Source organism: Seriola dumerili, unplaced genomic scaffold, assembly GCF_002260705.1.
Source record: "Seriola dumerili isolate Sdu_G_001 unplaced genomic scaffold, Sdu_1.0 BDQW01009052.1, whole genome shotgun sequence".
NCBI classification, from domain to species: Eukaryota; Metazoa; Chordata; class Actinopteri; order Carangiformes; family Carangidae; genus Seriola; species Seriola dumerili.
This window is the reverse complement of record NW_019183307.1, coordinates 35679-50437: the sequence shown is the minus strand read 5'-3', so window position 1 is coordinate 50437 and position 14759 is coordinate 35679. Positions and strand designations below refer to the sequence as shown.

General features: G+C 42.3%; 1 protein-coding gene across 1 annotated transcript in view; it reads right to left on the bottom strand.

Moving 5' to 3' along the window:
* The window catches only part of sgsm2 (small G protein signaling modulator 2), a 54829-nt gene extending 40561 nt beyond the window's left edge, over positions 1-14268 (bottom strand). Inside the window, exons 1-2 of the mRNA XM_022770015.1 lie at positions 14189-14268; positions 3797-3872 (exon numbers count right to left, since the gene is read on the bottom strand). Of these exons, the coding sequence (XP_022625736.1) occupies positions 3797-3872; positions 14189-14248 (136 nt within the window). The 5' untranslated portion in view covers positions 14249-14268. The remainder of the gene's footprint in view (positions 1-3796; positions 3873-14188) is intronic.
* Between the last annotated feature and the right edge of the window lie 491 nt (positions 14269-14759).

Below are 14759 nucleotides of genomic sequence, written 5' to 3'. Positions count from 1 at the left end.
GCTCATCAGACACACTCAGGAAAGCTAACATGCACGGCACCGTACATGAACAGCTGATGCTTTACACAAAAGAGAAATCGCACATTACACAACTTGACTCTCCCCTCCATGAGGCTAATGAGGGTGAGTTATGTGATCGGTTTAAATGTTGTGGAGAAGTTTGGGACTCCTACACACACACAGTTACACAACAGTCAGCTCAGACCACGCAGAGACACCGGCCAACAAACATGCTGCAGGTTCCTATCTATAACTGCTGTAAATACCAGCTCCAGCTCAAAGCCAACTGCCTCCTTATTAATGGAGGGAGGAAGGATGGGCAGCCTGACGAGAGAAGTTTATGTACTGATACTTTATGATAACAGCTCTACAGACTGTGGGAGCAACACGAGAACCACAAGACGCTCCACAAACTTTTAATTCACACGTGATGCTTTTTCTGACACTTTCTCTGGAGAGGAGTCACATGAATAAACATTAAGCTCTTTACCGTATACAGTTTTTGATCGGTTTGCTTTTGTACATTAGAGAGCTGCAGAGACGACGAGGTTACCGAATCACATCCGTGGTGATATTCAGTTCAACATCACGACCTCGAGTGTGACGTTGCTTTTATACAACAGCTCTACGAGCGCCATGTTAGTTCAATAAGCAATAACAGACTATGACTTGTTTCTTTATTTCATCATTTATTTCTCTACGCCAAAACAATTAGTTCAGCAATTGGATTGGTGCTGGACTGTTGCTAAGCAACACATAAAATTGTTCCTGACCTGCACAGTGACACTAGCTAGCTACTTTTGTCTACAGGTTCCTTCAGGTGTTTCTGAAGGATCCACCTTCTTCCTTCATCGTGTCCTGACGACCTCACATCGTTTAGTTCAAATGTTATTTATGAATATTTTCATCTTTGTTTGTTACAGTCTGAGATCGATAACGACGTTAATGTGACGCTGATTAACGGTTGATAGAACAGCTGTGAGGAGGGGTGATACATGGAGTTAAAGGTCCCAGTGCTGTTGTTCTTTATATCAGCCTCATGGAATCACTCTCGTCCAATCAGATCACTTGGTCGGAGCTAACTGTTGTATAAACTGACCATGTCTGTGTTCAGACTCCAGTCCTTTGTGTCGTTTCCCTCCAGTCTAAAAACAACATATGCAATGTTTTATTAAAGCAGTTTCACACTCGCACGGCCACGAGCGAGTTCACGTCTCACCGCATCTTTCAACCAACTCCGTGTGCAAACGCACAACCAATGAAATGAGCCGTTTTCTATCAGAAACACGTGGGTTTAAAAAGTGAAACTGGTAAAAATGCTTTGATCACACGTTACATAAACGTGAATGTTTTAATTAAATAAATGTATTAAATAGTTAATCCCATCCCCAAGACAGAACCTGACGCCTCCGTGCTTCATTCCTGATTATCACTAATGAGACATTGGAATTAACGTGGCCTTCATTAGCAGACGCAGCAGATTTAACAGGTATTAGGGGGGACACTGCAGATGAGTGACTCATTCCTGCACTGACATCATCGCTTATCATTAGCACCTGACCTTTCACCTCCCCCCAGAGTGCCGGAGCTGCAGGGGCTGATGATGAGCCTGCACTGCAGAGACGTCACGGTTGGGTCAGCCTGCAGGCGTCGAGCGCAGCATTGTGGGTCTGATCACATGCCGCCGCCGCCACATCAACACGAGGTGTCACGTCATATTTACAAGGCAAAAAACAGAAGATCAAACAAAACTACAAATGATGGACTTTGATTAAAATCTTCACAACATCAGGAACAAGTGCATCACAATGGTTGGTTAGAAGTTATTTATAGTTATTTATAGTTATTTATAGTGAGTAAACTAAATTAAACAGTGACTCTTACAAAATGTTTTTAGTTTTGTCCTAAATTAAAATTCTACTTTTACATTATAACAAAGTTAGCTTTTGTTTATGGTAAATTTTAAGTTGTAAAAAGGCAAAAAAATTGTATTATACTGACTGACATTAGTAGTAGTAACATATATACATACATATACTTACAGTATATATACTGTATGTATATGTATGTGTTTTTTTCTTGTCAAGATCCAAACCGTTACTAAATGTCAGTTAATGTCTAATTAAAAATATAGTTTATACTGAATCAAAAACTTTTTATCAATCAAAGACTGTTTTAATTAGTTTATTCAAAATATACTTAGATTAAATAGCAAATATTAATTTTTTCCAAATGAAAAACATAACATCGTCACAAAGTGAAAAGAAATGGTGTATCATCTTTATAATAAATAATATTTTTACTTTGTGTGATTGTAAATTTTTGAAAATCAAAATTCAACCAAATTCAACCAAATCATAAATTCATTAGAGAACAAATTCTTTGCACTGAAATTTTTTTTCGGTGTGAAGATAAACTAGTGAAACAGATCAGCTACAGTCACATCAGTGGCTGGATGTTCTGGTGAAATCAGGAACACGGCGACATTTATGTAGAAGTTAAAAATGATTTCCAGATGACAAAATATAAAGCAAACGTCTCTCTCTCTCTCTCTCCACACGTGAACAAAGCACACACTGAAGGTTGAAGAGGACCACGTTGTAATTTCCTTGACGGGGTCATGGGGCATCGAGCGGGATCAGTCCGATGACTCACAGCTGTTTGTCTCATGAAAGGAAGCGAATACAAACATCAGAGAGGAAACTGCAGCGTTCCCAGATATCATCCAGCAGCTGATTTGAAGCAGCAGCTTCCTCTCTCTGACAGAGGTCAAATAAAATGCTTTTCTGCTCGCTTTGTAGAACTGAAAGGTCCAACCACAGCCGGAAAACTGCTACGAACGCGCATTTCAAAAGAAAACAGAACGACGAGACGCTATTTATTATTATTATCATCATCAACCTCCTCCCATGTTAACGTTGAACATGTGGACCAGGTCACGTCTGAGTTACTGTTTGTTTTTATTGTCTTGAAAAACTGATTAAAAGTGAGACCGACTCCACAAAGCTCTGTACAACACTATACCATACATATACTATACATGTACCATAACATACGTATACCATACCATAACGCTGTGTGTGTGTGTGTGTGTAAGAATATAAAAGATATTATATATATAATATCAAAAGTGAAGTACTGTGTGATGTTGTCTCACAGTTTACATCAGCGTGTCGCCCAGCACTCCTCAGTGATCCTGTACAAACAGAGCTCAATGCAGACCAATCAGAAGAAGAAGAAATCAATAGTGCCAGTGTGACTGAGGTCTCAACAACACATCTGATTACAGCAACATAATGTGAGGGGATGAGGAGGGACGGCCCCCAAAGATGGCGTACGTTATATCAGTCACACACTTTGTAAAAGTTCCACACAGCGACATGTTGTTTTGTTGTGTCACAAGACGCATTAATTCACATCTACCCACTTAGTATTAATGACAATCAATCAGGGCGTCACTAAGACACATACACACGTTAGACTTTTGGTAAATAATAACCAGAGTGTATGTGCGCGCACACACACACACACACACACACACACACACACACACACACACACATCTTTCTAGGGCCTAGAAAGCCTTTCTCTGAAATTGGTTTCCATTAGCTCCACTGTGATTATTAACTTTCCATTGATGCAGCAGAACAGTCAGAGGCACGGTGACGTCAACAAGTGTCCTTGACGGAGAAGCAGCACCAAGTCACCTGCTGAGGAGTTCAACAAGTGTGTGTGTGTGTGTGTGTGTGTGTGTGTGTGTGTGTGTGCGCAGGGAAAAAGAGGAGCATGTACTTACTGCACAGAGCAATGATGTGGCTGCTGTCTTCGTGGACAAATTTCTTAGTCACCGCTTCCTCCATAATCTGCTTCACCTGCACACAAAAGACCCAGAGTTTGTTAGTGTGCCTGGAATCAATGCCATCGTTGTCACCATAGTTACCGCTGCCATCATTACTTATTCAGCCGTCGTCAGCATCATCACAGTCAAGGTGCTTCAGTCACGTGACAATAAAAAGTCCTTTAAATTCCCAGTGAATAAATGTTTCTCTGTGAGGACACGCAGGCATCACAGCGTCGCCCACGCTGTTTCACTGACAACTGATTTCTGGGAAGTGTAGTGCAGAAACACCACAGCAATTAGCACTTTGCACCAAAGACAGAGAGAAAATGTTGAACACCGAGCGCTGCCAGGCCCAGAGCTGCTGCAGCGCTCAGCTCTCCCCTCACTGGGAAGGTGTCGGACCAAACGAACACCATCCTGGCGGCTCTCTCTATTTTCACATCCTCACAACTCATAGGAATTAAACAGGAAATGGTTTAATGCTGGAGGGGAAGCCGTGTCCTCAAAACATCAGGAAGCCGTATAAACATGAACACAGCAAATGTCAAGTCAACCTGAGGCTGGGAGGTTCCTGCCTGATGGAGCCTGTAAAGGAAACTGGAGAGAGGTCATCCTCTCCAACGTGCTCCGTAAAGTTTTCATCATAAACCACTGATCGGATTTTGATATTTTTTACACAAGTGGAACTTTAGGACTGATCGTAGTGTTGCGGGGAAAGGTCAAGAGGTCACCAAGACATGAGGGTCGTCCTCTGGAGAGCACGAATATTAAATATTCACATAACACTTTACAATCAGACGACCTAAAGCATTTATGAATGGTTTATAATTAGGTTATTAATTAGCTTGTTAACACTTTATAAATCAATTACAAACTGTTATAACTCATTAGATAAAAAGGGCAACAGCGACATGTTTCTTCATCTCATTTTTACAACTATTTATTTATCAGTTACAAACATTTATAACTGGAAACAGAAGCTTTATAGCAACTCAGTAATAAATGATGATGTGTTTTACACTTTAATAAAAGACTCCTGTCACCTGTTATAAGTGGTAGCAACTCAGTCAGATTAATGAGTATTAAACATTTACTTGATCTTGCCAAATAGTGAGCTTGCATCAATGTATGAAAACTGTTATAACTTGTTTGTAATAGTTTATTTATGATATATAAAGTGTTAATAACCTAATAATGAAACATTTATAAATCCTTTTGTTTCGCAGTTCTCAGTCCGTCTGCTCACTGAACTTTGAACCTTTGCATGTGACAAATGAAACTCTGAACTGCTGTTCACTTCTACCTGAAACATCAAATGCAATAATATAATCAGATGAACAAATGTGAAGTTTAAGCTGCACTGCAGTGGCATCACTTTGAGGCTCAGACAAGTGCGACGGTCTCAGACAGTCTCCCCCCGAACATCTGCACCGCTGACTTCCAATTAACATGGTGACATCCAGGAAACACTCAGATGAGTCTTTCTGCTGTTATCTCCTGAGTCTGTGGGGAGAGGAGCCTGAGTTCACTGCGGCGTTCGCTTGTCTAAGTTCGCTCTCTCTGTAGAATTAATTGTCGTCAGTAATTAATCCGGGACCTGTCTGACACCTCTGCCTTGTTTGGGTGTAATTGATAAACAGGAAGAATTTAATTGCTTGGCTGCATGATAATAAAGCTCTTACTACAGGATCACCCCAACTTTCTCCCTGTGTTGTGGAGCTGTTGTTATCACCCTCATCACCAAGGTGAGCTACGGCCCTCCTCAACTTTTTAGTTTTTTGTGGGGGGGCTGAATGACCCATTTTCTAGAGCCAGTGAGAGCACATGACAAAAAGAGAAAAACGCTAGTGTCCACCTTGTTTTTCAATGTTGAGCTTCTCTGTTGTTCAGGCTCTCTCTGATTTCTTCCACCAACAAAACCTCAACCGCACAGTTCCAGAATGAAACAAGCACAGGTTCTCTACTCAGGAGCTACAGTCACACTCCTGTTTGCATCTGAAGAACTTTTGTTCCCAGTGTCACAGCGATCTACACAACCACTCCTTTCCCTTGTGCTACAGAAGCATAAACATCTCAAATCATATTGTCTGACTGTACGTTGGGCTCTGAACGCTGCCGAAACCAGAGTGACCTACACTCAATACTGTGCCTGAACGCTTCATGTGTAGACACAGTTTAAGCTGTCATCACATGCAAAACAAGGTCACAACGTTTTAATGTTTAACGTGATGGAGCTCCACAACAGTGATTAAAATATAAACCTCCTCCTCTCAGACTCGTTCCAGGTCACATCATGTTTATCCAGAGTCTGAGAAAATATGAATAATTTGTGTGAAATTTTGTCATAATTGCTATCAAGTCTTGAGTTATGGCTATAAAGTGTTTTGTGAGGTCACAGTGACCTTTGACCTTTGACCACCAAAGTCTAATCAGTTTGTCCTTGAGTCCAAGTGAATGTTTGTGCCCAATTTGAAGAAATTCCCTCAAGGCGTTACAGAGATCTTACGTTTACAAGGCCAAAACCACATTTTCTGAGGTTGCTGTAACCTTGACCTTTGACCTTTAGCCTTTAAAGGTCAAGCTCTCTCTTTCAGCTGTAAACCTGCTGTTTCTCTCAATGCACATGTATGTAGGTAAGACAGTTCACACACCCAGGACGATGAATATGAAACTATGAAATGTAAAATTTATCGATATCCTTCATTATAAAACCACAGACAGAGTGTCTCCTTGTTGCACGTCTCCAGTTGAACGAGTCCCATTAGCCCCACAGATGTGGTCAAACTGGCTTTTCACCATTCCTGTCTTAACATCCACCAGGATCCACCTCTGCAGAGATAAAAGAAGCTCTGATAAGGAAACAAGGAAATGCCAGAGTTAAAGGTTGAAGAGCCTCAGAGTCAGAGTCCTTTAAGAACAGTTCTGTCATTACAAACAGGAATTTAACGTCCATGATGTTTTTATATAATACAAGACGACAAGTGAAATAACCATCAACTCCATGACTGAGTGTTTCCACCTTGAACTGCAGTGAACCAATCACAGTCTCATTAACACAGATTCAGGGTTTCATACGTCACAGACCTCACCAACCAATCCTGTCAACTTGTGGGGACAGGGGGCGGGACTAAATACACCTGCAACCTTGTTTGTACAGAGAGAAAGAGAGTTAGCATTAGCACAACCGCTAACACTGTGTCAGCCACTGCCAGTTAAAAGCTAACAAACAACATAAACAAATAAAAGATGCTAACTACGCTAACCGCTCTGATCCGTCTGCTAGTCTCTGGTTCTGGTCTCAGACTCCTCCTCTGAGTCTGGGTCTGACTGAGGCTCAAACATGTGGCTGAGTCTCTCTGATGTTTCCTCCTCTGACCATCTTGATACTCTCTGCTCTTTCACCTGTCCACCTGGAGCCAGCAGGTGGGGGCGGGGCTCCAGGGCTGATCCAGATATCTCATCCAGGAAGTAACAGGAGATGAGCTTCAGAGCCAGTTTTAGATTTATTTCCACTTTTTATGAAGGAAAACCGTGTTAAAGAAAATTGAAGAGTTAAAACATTTCTGGAGGAGCTTTAACCAAACCAAACCAAACACCCATCCCTGATCAATGCTTCACTCTTAATTGATCTGGTTGCAATCATTACAGCAAAGAGACCCAACCTCCAACAATTACAAAGGTGTAATAATATGGAAGATGTTCACACTGAATGGGGAAGTGGTCTCTGTATAACCATGTGCTGGGTGAGCGGCCATCACTCTCAGGTCAGATTGAACCGCTGCTTTTCATTCAGCCTGTTAATGCTCTCGTACAGACACTGACTGACCACAGCCCACGCAGAGATGTGCAAACAGATCCACATATTTACCCAGAGCTGCACCTCTACCCACTGAATCAGTGAAGTGATACACAGCGGTCGGTCCCAGGGTCAATACCTGACTGTGAGACTGAATTGATTGTGTGGGAATGAACCTGTTTAATTAGTGCAGGCTGTCAGGTGTATGGTTTACATTTTGGTGTGCTGCTCAATGCAAGATGAAGTGTGTTAAATGTTCTGTAAACCAGATTTTAAACATTAATACAGCAGCAAACAGCTGTTTTCTATGTAAAGTTTTTTATCTAAAAAGGCCTCGGACAAAGAAACAGATGAGACAGAGGACAGGTGGACTGGACTGAGGACTACCGGCTCAGATCCTGGTGGACCGTCAAAACACCCATAAAGTCTTTACAGGCTCCATCAGTGTCTTTATCAGCTCCATCAGTGCCATTGGTGTGGCCGGTCCCAGTGGATCAGTCCAAGGCTGAATTTATTTCCCAGTCTGACCATAGAGCAGATACTGGTCTGGTTTACTGGGAGGAAAACCCTATGAGCTGCTAAAGGCTCCAGCTGGACTCTGAACTGGTTTTTCTTCTCCTCCATGTGTCAGTGACTTGATGGTTCATAATGTTATAGTCTGTTTTCATTAGTGACGGCTACAGTAGACATAACGTTAGCTAACTTGTTACCTTTACTATAAATGTGTTCAGCAAACGTTGCTATGCTAGTTGGCTAACTGTCTGGAGCATATCACGGTGAGGCTGGTGGTGTAGTGCGACATCTAGTGGCAGTTACCTTTACAGAACCTTTAAGAGGAACTCAGATTACAATAAGTGTTTATTAAAGAGCAGATCAGCTTCTTAAAATCATGGTCTTTGTTTGAATTCACACCATCTACATCTGCATGTGTTGTTAGAAGGCAGAATTAAGCAGTCTGTAGTTTTAATTATTTAAACATTTTAAGAGGTTGGCCTTTTCTGGAGGCTTTTCTGTGAACAGAATCCGAGTCTCACTTTTGAAGATCCAACGTGTCCACTGACGCATTGTGTTAGAGAATCCACAGACTTAACACATCAAAGTCTTGGGCATGACAACTGCATATGTGGAACAAGTTGAATAAAATCCTTTGTGGCTGCAGAGGGAGAAAATGTGACAGATTAGAGTAGATTAAGGTGGGGATGCTGCCTCGTTAATGTTGTATAGTTCATACAGTCATCATCAGGTGCAGCACAGAAAACACCTTTCACGACAGCCTCTGATTTGTAATTCAGAGTCGGAGATGTTGGGAACTACAGAGAAATCGACAAAGTGTTGAGTGGCCACAAACGCACCACCACTGCCAGTTACATAAAATTAAATCCAATATCAGCATGAATACGATTCAATTGAGTTCATTCCATAAGAGCTGCACGCTGTTTCTTTGCATGTGGTTTCACTTGGTAACTACAGGAATGAGTAAACGGACAAAAGAAGCCGACTACGAGGTTAGCACCAAGGCTAACCACCTTGTAATAATATGTGAACTCTAAAGGGTTTTTCCCACTCCGCCAACATGTGTGAACGCAGCAGAGAAGTGAGCTTCCCTGAACTCTCCGACCTGATCCTCGTCTCTGCTTGAGGTGAGTGGCGCAAGGCTACATTAGCTTAAACTGTCCATTATTTCATTATTTTCTTACGGGAGGAAAGAGTGTAAGAAGTTTTCAAGTTCATCAGTCAAACCATCGATCAAATGAATAAATACATTTTATTTTTATTTTAGTTTTGGCTCCATCGATGTGAAGTATTTTGATTAAACGTAGGTTAAGATGACGCGGTGAAAATAATCAAAATATAGCATACACTGGAATTGATAGTTTTTTTTTTCGGTGGCCATTTTTTAAGTGGTTAAAATAAATTCTTTAAACGTAAATAAGAACTCACATTTATTTTTATTTTTTATTTATATTTTTATTTAAATTTTGACTACAACTTCCTATTCGCCTCTTTGGCTGCTGCCATTGACGTTTACCTCGACCTGTGGGGTTATCTGAGCGTCTGGATCAATTAATTTACAAACGACTGTATGAATGTGTGTTGTCATGTGTAGTCAGTGTGTGTGTGTGTACCATTCATTTCATGAGATGTGGACACAGGTAATTGGTTGTTTTTAGTCCTTTACACAATGACACTCGTTGATAATTCAGGCAGGGGGAAACAACATGGTGACAGCCACACACACGTTCATGTTTCATAAAGAGGACTTTGATTAACGATTTACCCTGCAGAAACCCGAGCATCTGCCCCGGGGATGACAGTAAAATCAGTAGATGTAATTGGTGTGTGTCAGACGACTGAGTGGAGCTGGCTAACTTTGAAACACTTCTGAGAATCTTGAGGCTAATGGTTTCTGGGAGGAACAGAGAGAAGAGCTCATTAGCCAACTGTCAGTTACATAAGGACGTATTTGCTTTTCCCTTCATCTCATGTTCACGACTGGGGCAAACAACTGAACATCAGCAGAGCGGAGGGCAGTTTTTCTGATGCTAATAACATCCACACTTATTAGCGGGGGGGGGGGGGGGTGCAACAGACTGTTCACTAATGCAGAAGGTTTTTTGTTCGTCCATAACTCACAGTTTAGCATCATGGGAGATTATGATCAGAGCAGAAAGACGAGCCCGCCTCAGGGGAGGGATTTCATCTGCACAAGTTCAGAGAAAAGTGCACAAGTCTGTCTTTGGTTGGTTTGCGATAATAAAATAAGAAGAATTATAATAATAATAACTTGCTGGGGCTGGTTGCACAAAAAACCTTAAGTTTTCTACTTAAGTCTGACAAGGTTGAATTTCTCCTTAGCTGAGGGAGTTAAGGGTGTTGCACAGAATCTCTTGAAAGTTACACTTTAATTGTGAGAACTGTGTTTCAGCTCAGTTCAGCAGCTAACAGTAAAACGGTTAAAGCCAAGAGACTTAAAACAAAAAGTTTTTGTAAAAAAAAAAAAGTTTCGTGTTGTCAAGGTTGCTAGGCAACAGGAGTCACACTTTGCTATGCTACGGAAAGGGGCGAGAACAGCTGGTGACGCACAGAGCAAACCCTCAGCAGACCAGACCTTCGGCCTACGATGGGCGACACCTTCGTAGACCACAGCTGAACAGACAAAGGATCAGTCACTCAAGTTCACACCTACCCACACCATCTAGTCACCAAATAACCTGAATGTGTTTGGACTGTGGGAGGAAGGCGGAGCACCCGGAGAGAACCCACACAAGTTTGAACCCAGAACCTTCGTGTTAACCACTGCACCACCGTGCCGCCAGAGCTGCAGTGCACTGAAGTCAAAATGGCTGCAGGTCTGGGATCAATACAGTTAAATAAACGTTACAAGAAAGAAAAGAGGCATGACAGAAACACTGCAATATATTTTAAAACTGTAATAACTTTACTCTTGGACGGAGGATGTGCTCTCTCATTTCATTTGTAAATTGTTATTTGTCACTGTCGCCTGCTGAAGGTTCGTTTCTATAAAAATACATCTATAATCATCCTGTTGTTCTTCATGTGCTCGTCTTTGGATTGCTGCTGTAACCGTCTCTAAACAGAGCACCTCTGTACACATCAGAAAAACAAAAGGATCCTGATGGCAGCAGGCGCTTTTTGTTTCAGTACAAGAGACCACCTGCCTCTCTGCTGTGATATTAATCGCCAACTGATGCAATTTAACTTCTTCGGGAGCTGCTAAAGCTTTCAGTTGCCAAGCAATGCTGAGATAGCTGAGTGCCGCTTAAAGAGACAGGGAGCGTTAAAGCAGGAGCCACAGGGCTTTGTTCAGACCAGCAGTTTGCTGTGAAGCATCTCAGGGATGAAGTGTGGCCAATCACCAGCTGATCAGCAATATATAAGTAGAAAAAACATGAGAAACAAAGGTGATGAACATTTAGAGACAACGAGCTGGCACAGAAACTGGTATTGAAGAAAAACAGGGAGAATGCTGCACGGGGTCAAAAAGGTAAAGAAGAAAAAAAAGAAAAAAAAGAAACTAAACTTCTAAAAAGAAACTGGTTCTTTAAATGTTAACGACCAGGAAACGTAAAGTATTTATTCTATAACAACCACACGTGAAGACGCAGCTCGCAGCGTCAACACAGCTTCCAGTGACCCAAGAAATATAATGTTCCTCCTCATTTCCCTGATGGTCGGTGTTTAGGAAACACAGCCTGAAGACATCCTGAGAACCGAAGCTATTTCCAGCCTCACAGACACTGTGACGGTTCAATTATTAAAGACCCAAACCTGTGGGTGACTGGGGGGGTGGTCAGAGGAGGAAGTGTGCACTCTGCAGGTTTAAAACACAACATGACAGAAAAATCAACACATTTTCCTTCAGGCTGCTTTAAATTCTTAATTTTGAGAGTCCAACAAATCTCCCCAGAAACTTTTGAAAACAGCTCAAAAAACCCAACGAAATAAATCGAAGACATGTCGCTGTCTCACAGTTTCAACTTGGACTTGTCTCGATATTGTGGTGAGCAGTGCTGGAGGTGGAAGAAAGAAAAGCGCCAGAGCAAAACATTATTAAATTCTAGATTTTATATGGTCGCTGCAGTCAGAACTAACCCTGACCCACTAAGAGATATCGATGTACATTTATTTTCTCAAAGGAACCATTTGCCACAGTATTTGACACTGTATATTATGTATGTGTGTGTGTGTGTGTGTGTGTGTGTGTGTGTGTGTGTGTGTGTGTGTGTGTGTGTGTGTGTGTGTGTGTGTGTAGTAACAGAACTCGTCAGGCTTCAGATCTGTTACTCCACATCCATCAGGAGTGTCTCTTATTATCAAACTGTCTCTCCATGATCCCTGTGGACACTCTTTGGTAAATTAAAGTATCGCACACTTCAAGCTCTGGTTTCAGTCAGATTTGTCTTGATGTCCTTGGTATTACGACTCTGACTCTGTCTCACAGGTGTTTTAACTCGGACTTGTCTCGGTCTAGAGAGGTGCTTTGACCCGTCTCGATCTTGTGATGGTTTTGAGTCGGTTTTGTCTTGACGTCAAATTGGGTTGTTTCTTGTTCAGTCACATTTCGACCTTCTCTAAATCCACAGGTCTGTACTGATTCAAGTCACAGCAGTTTACTCTCAGTACGAACTACAGTAACACAACAGTAGGAATAACGCTGAACAGGCGCCGCTTGTGTTTTTGCTGTTAGCTGTGACTTTGACTCGACCCCCTCATGGACTCTAGCGTTGCCACCATCCTGGTAAACCATCAGAATTAAATCCGTGCCGACACGTTTCCTGTCTGTGAAGGACTGTACGAATTTTCCCGGCAACACAGCAGCTCCAAAAAAACCAAAGTGCAGGTGCATCAGTGAAAAAACAGCAGAGTTATTTTCAAAAGAGAAAGATGAGCTGAAAACAGACAAACTGCATCAACCTGAAGGTTCAGGTGTCGCAGGCTGAACAACAGGTGGATCACTGACGTCCACTACAGAGCGATGGTGTTACAGTAAAGAACACTCAGAGTATTACTGTGTGTTACTTTCTCTTCCTTCAGGCTCTCACTTAGGCACAAGCTTTGGTAAACGGATCGATCCATTGATTTGTCACCAAACATGACGTGCTGATTACATTCAGTTAATTGAGAACTAACGCCACATCAGAACACAGATCATTAATGATCCGTTTCTTCAGTTGATGTCAGACGGATTTTTATCTGGATATTTTTAGCGTGACCTTTCTCTCCTCTCTGTTATAACGATGGAAACTACGAGCTCACATTTCCACTCACTCAGACTGAAGAAGTGCAGCCGGCGAGCCACACCTCGCCACATCCACTGTCACAATCAGCTGCTTCTGATTGACACTGACATGTCGCTGCAGGAGCATCCTTGTGGCTGCAGCTTTGTGTGGAGGATTACGGAGGGAGCGGGTAGAGGAGGTTACAGGAGGAGCGATTTACTCCTCACTGGAGGGAGGTGAGACGTTCATCACCGGGAACAAAAAGCCTGTGGCGCTGTTTGAGTTGTGGATGTTAGAGACGCTCTGCTACAACACTTCAGACTGTGGCTTGAAGCAGCAGGGCTCAGCAACGTTGGTTCAACACTCATTAAATAACAGCAGCTTCATTACAAATTTGACAGGGATTTTATAAAATGATGCAAAATATATTTCAGGTGAAATGTGCATAATTTAAACTTTGATAACGTATTGAAGAAATATTTTCCAGCACATTCATGAGATTTAACTCAATGTCATATTATTGTAGTGATTTAATTATTATTATTAGTGAATTAATTTTTTTTTTTTTACCTGAAGCAAATAAAGAAAATGAAGCTACGTTACAGAAATGAAAGCAGGTGCAGTTCAGCTGGTTAAAGGTCCATTAATGTTCAGCTGCAGAAATCAGTGCAACACAACGTGTAAACACAAGATGTCTATCAACACAACACGTCCAGAGAGGCTGTGGTTGTGTGGAGCTGAATGAAGACACAGACTAACACAGTAGAAATGTGAATGTGGAGCTCGGCGGGCCGAGAAAACAGCGCCTACCTCCCGCTTGACGTTCCACAATAATTTCTCTTTGTACTCTTCCTCCGTGGAGCCCTCCATGTCTCTGTCCGTCCGTCCGTCCGCGGTGTGCACGACGCAGGTCTGTCTCTCCGGCGCTCTCAGTCCGCTCTCCCCGGCCTCTCAGAACCTCGGTCCTTTTTATTCCCCGTTTCCTTCTTCCTTCGCTCGGCCGGACTCTGACGCAGCCGAGCAGCCTGGGGAGACGTCAGAGGATCCGCCTTCCTCACTCTTACTGATCAATGGAGGAGTTAAAAAAAAAAAAAAATCAGTGGAGCTCACACAGGCTCCAGCATCCAGCCCCGCCCCGACCAGCGGCCCGCAGCCTCTCAGCATCCAACACACCAACCTGTGGAGCCTCCAAGTTATTTTTAGCAGTTTCTTTCTTTTTTTTTTTTTCCTTCTCTGGGCGGGAAAGCTGCGTGACAGGCGGACAGATGAGTGCGGAGAGGTTGGATGGTTGTAATAATTCACTATGGTTTTATTCTTGAATGCACAGATATGTGACTCCATTGTGTGTAATGAGCTCATTAAAATGCAGCTTTCTTAAAAA